This window comes from Phocoena sinus, chromosome 2 (genome assembly GCF_008692025.1).
Source record: "Phocoena sinus isolate mPhoSin1 chromosome 2, mPhoSin1.pri, whole genome shotgun sequence".
In the NCBI taxonomy this organism is placed as follows: Eukaryota; Metazoa; Chordata; class Mammalia; order Artiodactyla; family Phocoenidae; genus Phocoena; species Phocoena sinus.
Window position 1 is genome coordinate 70,207,851 of NC_045764.1, and position 13,132 is coordinate 70,220,982.

At 45.1% G+C, this 13,132-nt stretch overlaps 1 protein-coding gene across 2 annotated transcripts in view; it reads left to right on the plus strand.

Moving 5' to 3' along the window:
* Nucleotides 1-13,132, plus strand: part of MTFMT (mitochondrial methionyl-tRNA formyltransferase) — a 37,174-nt gene that overhangs the window by 7,812 nt on the left and 16,230 nt on the right. The window contains exons 1-2 of one of the 2 annotated variants that reach the window (XM_032624786.1): nucleotides 10,094-10,376; nucleotides 12,277-12,486. In XM_032624786.1, coding sequence (XP_032480677.1) covers nucleotides 10,132-10,376; nucleotides 12,277-12,486 — 455 coding nt within the window. In that variant the 5' untranslated portion in view covers nucleotides 10,094-10,131. Of the gene's footprint in view, nucleotides 1-10,093; nucleotides 10,377-12,276; nucleotides 12,487-13,132 lie in introns of those variants that run through there. The other variant, XM_032624787.1, reaches the window with a different exon arrangement.

The following is a 13,132-nucleotide window of genomic DNA, read 5'->3' on the forward strand; positions in this document are numbered from 1 at the left end:
TTCGTTGTCATTTGTCTCTAGGTAGTTTTTGATTTCCTCTTTGATTTCTTCAGTGATCTCTTGGTTATTTAGTAACATATTGTTTAGCCTCCATGTGTTTGTGTTTTTTACGTTGTTTTCCCTGTAATTCATTTCTAATCTCACAGCGCTGTGGTCAGAAAAGATGCTTGATATGATTTCAATTTTCTTAAATTTACTGAGGCTTGATTTGTGACACAAGATATTATCTATCCTGGAGAATGTTCTGTGCGCACTTGAGAAGAAAGTGTAATCTGCTGTTTTTGGATGGAATGTCCTATAAATATTAATGAAATCTATCTGGTCTATTGTGTCATTTAAAGCTTGTGTTTCCTTATTAATTGTCTGTTTGAAAGATCTGTCCACTGGTGTAAGTGAGGTGTTAAAGTCCCCCACTGTTATTGTGTTACTGTCGATTTCCTCTTTTATAGCTGTTAGCAGTTGCCTTATGTATTGAGGTGCTCCTATGTTGGGTGCATATATATTTATAATTGTTATATCTTGTTCTTGGATGGAACCCTTGATCATTATGTAGTGTCTTTCCTTGTCTCTTGTAACATTCTTTATTTTAACGTCTATTTTATCTGATATGAGTATTGCTACTCCAGCTTTCTTTTGATTTCCCTTTGCATGGAATATCTTTTTCCATCCCCTCACTTTCAGTCTGCATGTGTCCCTAGTTCTGAAGTGGGTCTCTTGTAGACAGCATATAGATGGGTCTTGTTTTTGTATTCATTCAGCAAGCCTGTGTCTTTTGGTTGGAGCATTTAATCCATTCACGTTTAAGGTAATTATCGATATGTATGTTCCTATGACATTTTCTTAATTGTTTTGGGTTTGTTTTTGTAGTTCCTTTTCTTCTCTTGTGTTTCCCACTTAGAGAAGTTCCTTTAGCATTTGTGGTAGAGCTGGTTTGGTGGTGCTGAATTCTCTTAGCTTTTGCTTATCTGTGAAGCTTTTGATTTCTCCATCGAATCTGAATGAGATCCTTGCCAGGTAGAGTAATCTTGGTTGTAGTTTCTTCCCTTTTATCACTTTAAGTATGTCATGCCACTCCCTTCTGTCTTGTAGAGTTTCTGCTGAGAAATCAGCTGTTCACCTTATGGGAGTTCCCTTGTATGTTGTCATTTTTCCCTTTCAATAATTTTTCTTTGTCTTTAATTTTTGCCAGTTTGATTACTATGTGTCTCAGCGTGTTTCTCCTTGGGTTTATCCTGTATGGGACTCTCTGCACTTCCTGGACTTGGATGGCTATTTCCTTTTCCACGTTAGGGAAGTTTTTGACTATAATCTCTTCAAATATTTTCTCCCGTCCTTTTTCTCTCTCTTCTCCTTCTGGGACCCCTATAATGTGAATGTTGTTGTGTTTAATGTTGTCCCAGAGGTCTCTTAGGCTGTTTTCATTTCCTTTCATTCTTTTTCTTTATTCTGTTCCACAGCAGTGAATGCCACCATTCTGTCTTCCAGGTCACTTATCTGTTCTTCTGCCTCAGTTTTTCTGCTATTGATTCCTTCTAGTGAAGCTTTCATTTCAGTCATTGTATTGCTCATCTGTTTGTTTGTTCTTTAATTCTTCTAGGTCTTTGTTACACATTTCTTGCATCTTCTCGATCTTTGCCTGCATTCTTTTTCTGAGGTCCTGGATCATCTTCACTATCATTATTCTGAATTCTTTTTCTGGAAGGTTGCCTGTCTCCATTCATTTAGTTGTTTTTCTGGGGTTTTATCTTGTTCCTTCATCTGGTACATAGCCCTCTGCCTTTTCGTCTTGTCTATCTTTCTGTAAATGTGGGTTTTTCTCCACAGGCTGCAGGATTGTAGTTCTTTTTTTTTTTTTTTTTTTTTTGCTGTACCCGGGCCTCTCACTGTTGTGGCCTCTCCCGTTGAGGAGCACAGGCTCTGGACGCGCAGGCTCAGCAGCCATGGCTCACGGGCCCAGCCGCTCTGCGGCATGTGGGATCTTCCCGGACGGGGGCACGAACCCGTGTTCCCTGCATCGGCAGGCGGACTCTCACCCACTGCGCCACCAGGGAAGCCCCTGTAGTTCTTGCTTCTGCTGTCTGTCCTCTGGTGGATGAGGCCATCTAAGAGCCTTGAGCAAGTTTCCTGATGGGAGGGACTGGTGGTGTGTAGAGCCGGCTGTTGCTCTTTTGGACAGAGCTCAGTAAAACTTTAATCCACTTGTCTGCTAATGGGTGGGGCTGGGTTCCCTCCCTGTTGGTTGTTTGGCCTAAGGCGACCCAACCCTGGAGCCTACCCAGGCTCTTTGGTGGGGCTAATGGCAGACTCTGGGAGGGCTCACGCCAAGGAGTACTTCCCAGAACTTCTGCTGCCAGTGTCCTTGTCCTCACTGTGAGACACAGCCACCCCCCGCCTCTGCAGGAGACCCTCCAACACTAGCAGGTAGGTCTGGTTCAGTCTCCTATGGGGTCACTGCTCCTTCCCCTGGGTCCCGATGAGTACACTACTTTGTGTGTGCCCTCCAAGAGTGGAGTCTCTGTTTCCCCCAGTCCACTCGAAGTCCTGCAATGAAATCCCGCTAGCCTTCAAAGTCTGATTCTCTAGGAATTCCTCCTCCCATTGCCGGACCCCCAGGTTGGGAAGCCTGACGTGGGGCTCAGAACCTTCACTCCAGTGGGTGGGCTTCTGTGGTATAAGTGTTCTCCAGCCTGTGAGTCACCCACCCAGCAGTTATGGAATTTGATTTTATTGTGATTACACCCCTCCTACCATCTCATTGTGGCTTCTCCTTTGTCTTTGGATGTGGGGTATCTTTTTTGCTGAGTTCCAGCGTCTTCCTGTCAATGATTGTTCAGCAGTTAGTTGTGACTCCGGTGCTCTCGCGAGAGGGAGTGAGAGCACATCCTTCTTCTCCGCCATCTTGAACCAATCTCCCCCCATTCTATATATAATATTATAGTTTGCATCTGCTAACCCCAAACTCCCACTCCATCCCTCCCTCAGCCCCCTCCCCTTTGGTAACCACAAATGTGTTCTCTATATCTGTGAGTCTGTTTCTGTTTCATAGATAAGTTCATTTGTGTCATATTTTAGATTCCATATATAAGTGATATCATGGTATTTGTCTTTCTGACTTACTTCACTTAGTATGATAATCTGTAGGTCCATCCATATTGCTGCAAATAGCGTTATTTGGTTCTTTTTCATGGCTGAGTAGTGTTCCATTGTATATTTATACCACATCTTTCCTTTTTTAAAAAAATTTATTTAATTTATTTTTTTGGCTGTGTTGGGTCTTCGCTGCTGCATGCAGGCTTTCTCTAGTTGTGGCGAGCGGGGGCTACTCTTTATTGTGGTGTGCGGACTTATTGCGATGGCTTCTCTTGTTGCGGAGCATGGGCTCTAGGTGCACGGACTTCAGTAGTTGTGGCACGGGGGCTCAGTAGTTGTGGCAGGCTCAGTAGTTGTGGTGCATGAGCTTAGTTGCTCTGCAGCATGTGGGATCTTCACGGACCAGAGATTGAACCTGTGTCGGCAGGCGGATTTTTAATGACTGCGCCACCAGGGAAGTCCCCACATCTTCCTTATCCATTCATCTGTTGATGGACACTTAGGTTGCTTCCACGTCTTGGCTATTATGAATAGAGCTGCTATGAATATAGGGGTGCATGTATCTTTTTTTAAAATAAATTTATTTATTTTTACTTATTTATTATTTTTGGCTGTGTTCGGTCTTTGTTGCTGTGTGCAGGCTTTCTCTAGTTGCAGCGAGCGGGGGCTACTCTTCGTTGTGGTGCGCGGGCTTCTCATTGCGGTGGCTTCTCTTGTTGCAGAGCACAGGCTCTAGAGTGCGTGGGCTTCAGTAGATGTGGTGCGTGGACTCAGTAGTTGTGGCTCGTGGGCTCTAGAGCGCAGGCTCAGTAGTTGTGGCTCACGGGCTTAGTTGCTCCGCGGCATGTGGGATCTTCCCAGACCAGGGCTTGAACCCCTGTCCCCTGCAAAGGCAGGCGGATTCTTAACCACTGCGCCACCAGGGAAGCCCTGCATGTATCTTTTTGAATTATAGTTTTATCCAAATATATGCCAGGAGTAGGATTGCTGGATCATACGGCAACTGTATTTTTAGGTTTTTGAGGAACCTCCATACTGTTTTCCATAGTGGGTGCACCAACTTACATTCCCACCAACAGTGTAGGAGGGTTGGGAGGAATTTCTAAACAAATATTGTGTGGTATTTCAGTCTGGTGGTAACTATCTCATGCAGTTTATGAGCCTGAATCATGTAAGTGTTATTCTGTGTGTCATGTTTTAATTCAGGGGTGCAACGAGTGGCATCTATAAATGCACAAAGCCTCTTTGCTGAATGGTGAACAAAATTAGACCTATAAGGTTAGAAGCAGAAAGTTAACTTTTGCCTGTAAATGTTACAAAGCTGTAGGGTTGAGTTTCCATTTCTTCCACCAGAAGTGCTTTCTACTGAACTTACCAGTGTGTTTGCTCTGAGGACAGAAATCAAGCACAATCTAATTCACCTCACCAGGTTTGGTCATCAGTTTCCACATCTCTTCTCCAGCTCCCTGAAGTTTGTGAATGTTTCTGGCCTGTCTAGAAGTGTCAGCCTTTACTACCTGTAAGGTTGTGACTCCATAAGCCATTTCCTGAAGGGTTTTACAGCATCATTTCCATATATAAAATGCAGTCCTTGTTTCCTATCCATGGGAAGGTTTAAAACTCATAAAAAGAAATTCATCTCTAAATATGACCCTTCTGGCTGGACTTGGTTACTCATTTGGATTTTCCAATCATACTTTGGTGGGACGGAGAACCAATTCTTATTGAACTTATGCCAATAACCTCCCTGGAAAGCAGGGGCCTTCCTGACCTCCATTATGGATAGTGCTACAGAGAAGGACATTTTATACCTCCTGGACTGTAATAGGGTATGACAATGTGGGCAGGTATTCTGAAGCATTTAGTCCCTGGCTTTGAAAAACTGGATGATCTAAAGTACACAATATTATTTCTTTCATGAATCTTGAGGGATCATCTGAAATAAAATACCAGCTAAGGGGAGGATTCACAAAGCTAATAATCAAGGAGATTTAGGGTAATAGTTCCTTTAACTACGTGTGTTAAGAGAGAGAGTTTCTTTCAGTTTGAAGAGTTAAAGCCTGCTAAACTGAAGGTTAGAGATGCAATAAAAATGCCCTTAATCAGTCATATGCCTAGCAGAATATAGAACAGTAGAAAAGTACCAAAAACATTCCAAGACAATGCAATCTACATTCTGTCACTGGTTTCATTCAGTCCTACATGATGAATTCTCTGTAGGCAAATATTGGGTCAGCTGTCCATGTTTAAAATTTTATCTGCTTCTAGATAAAGGAGTTCCAGAGATTCTGGGATTTAAGTGCTCTGGTACAGCCTGCCAGGCAAAGTCAATTCACACCAAAAGGCCAGAACTCATGAGTTAATTCCCTGAAGTATCAGAAAAGATTGCTGGCACGCTGTCATACACTGCTGGTGGGAATATAAAATGGTGCAGACACTTTGGAAAACACCTTGACAGTTCTTCTAAAAGAAGAATGTGAAGTTACCATTTGACCCGGCAATTCCACTCCTAGGTCTATACCCATGAAAATTGAAAACATATGTCCACACAAAACCTTGCACATGAATGTTCATAGCAGTATTATTCATAATAATTAACAAGTAGAAACAACCCAATGTCCCTCGACTGATGAATTGAATAAGCAATGGAATATTAATCAGCTATAAAAAGCAATGAAAGGCTTCCCTGGTGTCACAGTGGTTAAGAATCTGCAGTGCAAGGGACACGGGTTCGAGCCCTGGTCGGGGAAGATCCCACACGCCGCGGAGCAGCTAAGCCTGTGCGCCACAACTACTGAGCCTGCGCTCTAGAGCCCTCGAGCCACAACTACTAAGTCTGTGTGCCACAACTACTGAAGCCCTCGTGCCTGGGCCCGTGCTCCACAACAAGAGAAGCCACTGCAATGAGAAGCCCGTGCACAGCAACTAGAGAAAGCCCGCACAGCAACGAAGACCCAATGCAGCCAAAAATAAATAAATAAAAAATAAACAAATTTATTTTTTTAAGTCTTATATAGAAAGATTTCTCAGGGCTAGTCTAATATCTATTTGGATATCTTTCATTTCCTATGTTGTCTTAGTAACCAGACACCTTTTTTTAAAAAATTAATTAATTTATTCATTTTTGGCTGATTGGGTCTTTGTTGCTGTGCGCGGGCTTTCTCTAGTTGCTGCGAGTGGGGGCTACTTTTCGTTGTGGTGAGCGGGCTTCTCATTGCAGTGGCTTCTCTTGTTGCAGAGCACGGGCTCTAGGCACACGGGCTTCAGTAGTTGTGGTGCGTGGTCTCCGTAGTTGTGGCGCACGGGCTTAGTTGCTCCGCGGCAGGTGGGATCTTCCCGGACCAGGGCTCGAACCGGTGTCCACTGCACTGGCAGGCGGATTCTTAGCCACTGCACCACTAGGGAAGTCCCAGACACCTTCTATTAACTAAAATATACTGTTCTTTTTGGACAATTGTTTCTTTCTTCCTCCTTTTATTTTCCCAAGAGTTCTTGAAACCCTTGTTCTAAATTTATGTAAGTGATAACCAGTCTCTAGACTAGTCAAATTATGAGCTCCATTAAATGTGAGAGGCTTTACTATCTTGTCAATTTCCTTGTGGATAGGCAAAGGTAGTTTATAAAAAGAAATTGTACTCTCCCTTTGTTAATATAGCACAGCTCTTTTGCTTGGGGGAAAGGGGCTGAGAAACAACCAAAGATTTTATGATTTGATCTCTTTAAGCCTATTTTGATATTTCTCTTGCTTTACTAGGTTGACTATGGGCAGCAAAAAGAAACTTTCTTAACCCTTCCTCTTATCCCTAGACTGCTTCTCATTCCTATAATACCACATCTGGCTTCCCTTCCTGGGTCTCTGGCATCCTTCAACTGTCATGTAACCTCTCCAGTCTCTCTCCTCAAGGACACCCAGTCTCTCTCCTCAAGGACACCCAGTCCTGTGGGCCCACACTGCCTCTTAAGCTCTTCCCTGGGACGGAAAGGCATCCCAGGCCACCCTGGTGGGAGAGAATCTGTTGCATAGAACTGCCTCTTTAACATTTGTGTATTATCTGTAAGAGCTGAGGCGGGTGTTAAGAGATGGGGATGGCCAGCATGTCCTGGTCCTTCCCTAGCGGGTGGCCTTGCTGCTTTACAGAGCAGCTGGACAAATTAGGAAGTGATATCTACTGAGACCACAAAGGGCCCTAACAACACAGACTGTCAGACAGACAAACGGGAGTCAGAAGCTCTGAAGCGTGTGTAATTGTCCACCACGCTGTGATGGGAAATTAGTGCGCAGCGCCCCCTTGTGGGCTTCTGATGCAACCACAGGCAGTAGATGGCCGTATATGAACTTCGCACTAAGGGGCCGCATCCCAGAAGGCATCACTGGCCTGCGTCCCTCCGTTCAGTTCCTGCCACTGACATTGGCGCGATGTCTGTGTATGGCAACTCTCCCCCTGGTCACATGTGGCATTGCCTCCCAGGGCACATGCAGGAATTCTGTGGACTCAAGCATCAGCCACATACCAACCAGAATCTCCCCTCCCCACCCCGCCTTTTTTGGCCTCACCGCGCGGCATGTGGCACTTCCCCGACCAGGCATTGAACACTTGCCCCCCGTAGTGGAAGCGCAAGTCTTAAACACTGGACCATGGGGGAAGTCCTTCTGACCATTTTCCTCTCATGCCCCTGCTTCATCTTTCCCAGGGCTCCGGCTGCTCCCCTTTTTGACTCTCAACACCAAGGGGCTAATTACACACACACACACACACACTCTCTCTCTCTCTCTCTCTCTCTCTCTCTCTCTCTCTCTTTCTGTGGCAGGTCTCCCGACTCCTCAGAAGTCATACACACATAGGTTTAGGGTGGGATGATGGGGAAGAGGGAGAGGGGATGTTTCCTGCTTCCTCACACTCCAGGATCAGCTCTCTCACCCGCCCTAGTCATGGAAGCCAGTCCCACATTCTAGATTTCTACCAAACATCTCCACTTGCTTGTCTCATCACTTCAGTTTCAAAGCAAAGCTGAAAGTCATCATGGTTACCACCAAGCAGTTCTTCCTCTCTGTCAACCTCTTGTCACCCAGACTCAGAAACTGGAGTAGTTTCACTGATTCAAATGCACACATACTCCATTCATCAGGGGAGAGAAATTTCTGGAAACTGGAGCACCAGCCAAATTAGGATTTATCTGGGTTCTATTATAGCCCAGTCCTCTTGGATGTGCTTTCTGGGCGTCTTAACTTCTTACCTAAAACTCCTTGCCGTTAGGAGCTAACGTCCTCATTTTCTCTGTGTGCTTTATAGTAGCTCCAGACGTGGATTTGTCTGGGCTTGGAAATGGACTCCCCCACCCCCAATACAAACCCAATTTACCACCAAGAGTTTCAGAAAGATTTCCATTTTAGCATCTTGGGAAAACTTAAGCCGTTACAATAAAATCATGTTCAGTTTTTAAAAAATAAGTTTACTAAAAATCAAAAGACCACCCACTAGAAAATTAGATGTTGGCGGTAGGAGCCAACTCTATGGAGGAAAGAAAACAGATTGGCGTTGGCCCTTCAGACTGAGCCGTCGGTATGTGCTCGGCAGAGGGCGCTGTGAGTGGCTCAAGGCAGCTCTGTGGGGCGGGGCTACCTGTGGAGAATTTAGGCTGCCAAAAATAAATTGTAGCATAATTCAGGCCCTCTAACTCAAGGAGAGAAATTACATAAAGACAAATACGAAGAGTCACTCTTTAGACAGCAGCCAGAGTCTAAGGTGAAAACCTAAATGAGTATTTGGGTTGTATTTATAGATCATGTTGTATGGGAAAAGACCATTTTAAAAATATTAGAATCATATTTCACTTACCCTACGAGAGGATACTAGAAGAGAACTTGATTGTAGGAATAGAAGGTTGGGATCTCAGTTAGCTCCTCATCTCATATATGATCAGATGAACAGAATCACTGGAAATACACTCCCTCCCTTCCTCTTTGCCTCTCTCTTTTCTATTCAACACACAGGTGAATTTGTCAATGTCTATGCATACATTAGACAACTCCCTGAGTAATTCCAAATTGTGTGAGAAGCAGAGGTCCCCACAGAGCATTAAAAGGGCACATAGAGAAAGACATTAAGTCCATGCAAGCAAGAGCTCATGTCTTCAGGAAGGATGTCTGACCTTGGCATTGAAGAATGGATAGCATTTAGAGAGGAAGAGAGGTGGGGAGGGCAGTAAAACTAGAAGAGAATCTGGTCTCCACTCAACAGCCAGGATGAGTGACCATCCTCAAGGAGAAGGCCACTGCATAGGCCTCAGGAATACAGAATCTAAGCACTAAAGATCTTTAGAGGTCTTCTGAGGACAGCTTCCCCTGCCCATTTTCCTTAAGAGTCTCTTCTATGATATCCCTCGGTGTGGGAGGGAACCCACGGGGTACGGGCAAGAGCTGGCTTTGATTCACCAGAGTGACTACGAACAAGAATTAAGCCTCCGTTTCCTCAGGGGCAAAAAGGGGACATTGACTTCCCTAGTACATAGGATTGCTATGAAGGCCAAATGGTTAGGATCACAGAATTTGGAGCTACATGGGGCTAGCTGTGAGGATCCTACATAGGTAATTACCTTAATTTCACGGAGCCTCAGATCCTCTTCAGTAAAATGGTTGTAATAATATCTACCTGGTATAGTTGATATGAGGATTAACTAAACTAACAGATATATAAAATGCTTAGCCAAAGCATGGCTTCTAGTAAATATTTAGTTATAATGGCTGAGAAAATGATACAGAAATAAATAAATGAGATTTCGTCGTCTGAAAACACATATGATTTGTTCCAAAAGAGTTGTTTGGGGAGATTGGCTAAATCGTGCAAACAAATGCAACAAAAGTCACGGGGGCACTTGAACCGGCAAATTCCTTCATCTGCCGCGCCTGCAATCAGGCAAGCCCCGCCCCAGTCGCTGAAAGACCTCGCCCATCGGGTTTCCTCCCCGGCCCCGCCCCTCCTGCCTAGCTCCTGCTCCCCCCACCACAACGCGCCTGCGCAGGGTGGGCCGCCCGCGGAGGCAATGAGGGTTCTGGTACGCTGCTGCTGGGGGCCCCTGCCAGGCGGCGGCGGCAGCGGCGGCGGCGGCGGCGGCGGCGCGGGCAGGAGGCCGAGCCCTCAGTGGCGAACCCTGCTCGGCCTGAGCGGATCCTCTGGCGGGGAGGACGGCCGGGGCGCTCGAGTCCGCGAGAAGCCGCCTTGGCGGGTGCTCTTTTTCGGCACTGACCAGTTCGCCCGCGAAACGCTGCGGGCGCTGCAGGCCGCCAGGTACCGGGGCCAGGGACTGGGAGGCCCGGGTGTCGAGGACGCGGCTGGGGAGCCACTGCGGCCGGCCTCGAGGGTTTGGACTCCTAGTCGGGGAAAGCAGCTGCGCCGGAGGGGTGTGGGCCCAGATCTCGGCGTCTCCGGGCTCCCGGAAGGTGCTCGGTCAGCTCTTGGGCGCCCGCCTGGTCCCGTCCGGTCTACACGCCCGACTCTTGCCGCGCTCTGAGCGCCCCCGGGCGCCCCGCGGTGCCAAGGCCGCGCTCGTTGCTTTACCTGCATCACCTCCGTCCAGTCCCACCACCTCCCTGCCCGTTTAGCATGTAAACCGTAGCCCAGAGAGGTTAAGAGATTGCCCAGGGTCATCAGCTGAGCAGGTTGGTACTAAAACGGGCTCTGACTTCAAAGACCTCCCCTTTCCACTTTCTCCTACTCACCTGATTTGTATCACCTAATCCTTTGGGCTTCTTCCCAGGCACAGGCATCCATCCCCTCTGCACACGCTTGCCTCACGCCTTCGCTCCCCATCGCCTCCCTGTATACAACCGGATCCAGTTTTCTGAGACTGAAATGAAGACATAGTACAAAAACGAACTGTTTTCCTATGAATAAATTTATAAATCAGAACTCTTAGGTATACATTTAGTATTTCTAAAATTTAATAAATTGTGTTTCCTGGACAAAAATAATTGAGATCCAGCCTGTCCTGAAAGTCCATGGTATGTGGTGGCTATGCCCATATATCCTGCTCTGTCTCCTTTCCCCAGCCTCCATTTTTTATTTCCCCACTCCGTTTTTTCCTGATGCACCCTCACACTCATTTCTGTCATCTCCCTCCATCAAGTCTTCTCTACAAATACTTCCCAGCAGACCCTGATGTTGACTCATTCATGAATCCCCTTGTATTTCCCCCTTCACACACTCCCCTCTGTAACACACCCTGAAACACTGCCTTCACACATGTTCCCTTTGCACACCTCCGTAATACACTCTCTACATGCTACTTTCCGTGTATGGCCTCCTGCATCTCTCACTGCATGTATCCTGACGCTCTGCTGATGCTTCACTTGGCAGCTCCAGCACTTCTGCACTTTTTCTTTTGGGCCCTCCTGTCTATTCCTTTTCTCATAAATCCTCAACATTTATGATGATGTACCTGCATGATGCAGTACCTGCTAAATAAATAAATAAACAGCCCCAGGCACTGGAATACTTTGCAGCAGGTTAAAAAAATGAGGTAGTGCTACATATAATGTCATGGAATGATGCCCATGGTGTGTGTGTGTGTGTGTGTGTATATATATATATATATATATATATATATATATACACACACACACACGTATGTATATATATATATTTTTAGGTATTGTTTGAATAACGTGGTTATAGTAAAAAATTCAAAAGATATAAAGTGGAAAGTCAGTCCCTTCCATCTCTTTCTCCCAGTCCCCAGTTCTCTTCAAAGATAGCCACTGTTTTCAGTTTCCTGTTCTAGAAATGTTTGATGCATATACAAGCAAATGTATATTTAACCCATTTTTTAAAAAGACTCACATAATAGCATACATAGTGTTAAGAGAAAAAAACAAAATGCAGGACAGTATATATAATATTACAATTGTGTAAGATGTCTGTACTGTATATGTTTCTGCATGCACAGGAAATTTCTACAACCATAACAGTCCAAACAGTAGCCAGTAGCCACTTGTGGCTCTTTAAATTTAAAACAATTAAAATTAAATAAAAATAAAACTTTAGTCTCTCAGTTGCACTAGTTTTAATCATTTACCCTTAAATGCTTTGTTAATTTAATCATAAAAATGCCTTAGAAATGCGTGAAGTAGTTTAGCTTTCCGACATTGTCTTAACACTGTCACATTTTCTTCTAATCTTTCCAATTTAGGGAAAACAAAGGGGAAGAGTTAATTGAAAACTTGGAGGTGGTCACAGTTCCCTCCCCATCACCAAAAAGACTGCCGGTGAAGCAATATGCTGTCCAGTCTCAGCTTCCAGTGTATGAGTGGCCAGATGTGGGATCTGGAGAATATGATGTTGGAGTGGTAGCTTCATTTGGCCGGCTTTTGAGTGAGGCTCTTATTCTTAAATTTCCCTAGTAAGTTTTATTTGTAAGGAAAAACAGTGTAGAGACCTCGGTCTTTATATATGGATCTGGTATCTATAAAGTGCATTAACTTGAACTTAATTCTGCTTTCTTTAGTATTTTCTCTTAAAATAAAAGGTTTTATTAGTGGCATGAATTGTTAAAATGTGTGATACTCTATCACTATCTATGGGCTCTCACCCACCCTCATTTAAATTCCATATGTATGCTAATAACTCCCAGATGTGTCCCTCCAGTTCAGATCTCTCCCTGAACTCCAGGCCCCTGATACCCACTGCCTCCTCCGCAGCTCTGCTTGGATGTCTGATAGGCACCTTACATGTAAGATGTCCAAAACAACATTCCTGAACTTTCACCCCAAAACCTGCTCCTTCCCAAAATCTTCATCTCAGTACATGGTAACTCCAGCCTTTAAGTTGCTCGGACCCAAAGCCTTGGCATTATTCTTAATTCCTTATCTCACACCACGCATCCAATCTATCAGGAAATCCTATTGGCTGTGCCTTTGAAATCTGTCTAGAATGTCTGATTCTCATCACTTCCTCTGCCACCACTCTTGGCTGTCATACTGCAGTGGCCTCCTAAGTGGTCTCCACTTTTGTCTTTGGCCCTCTCAGTCTTTTACCACCCAACACCA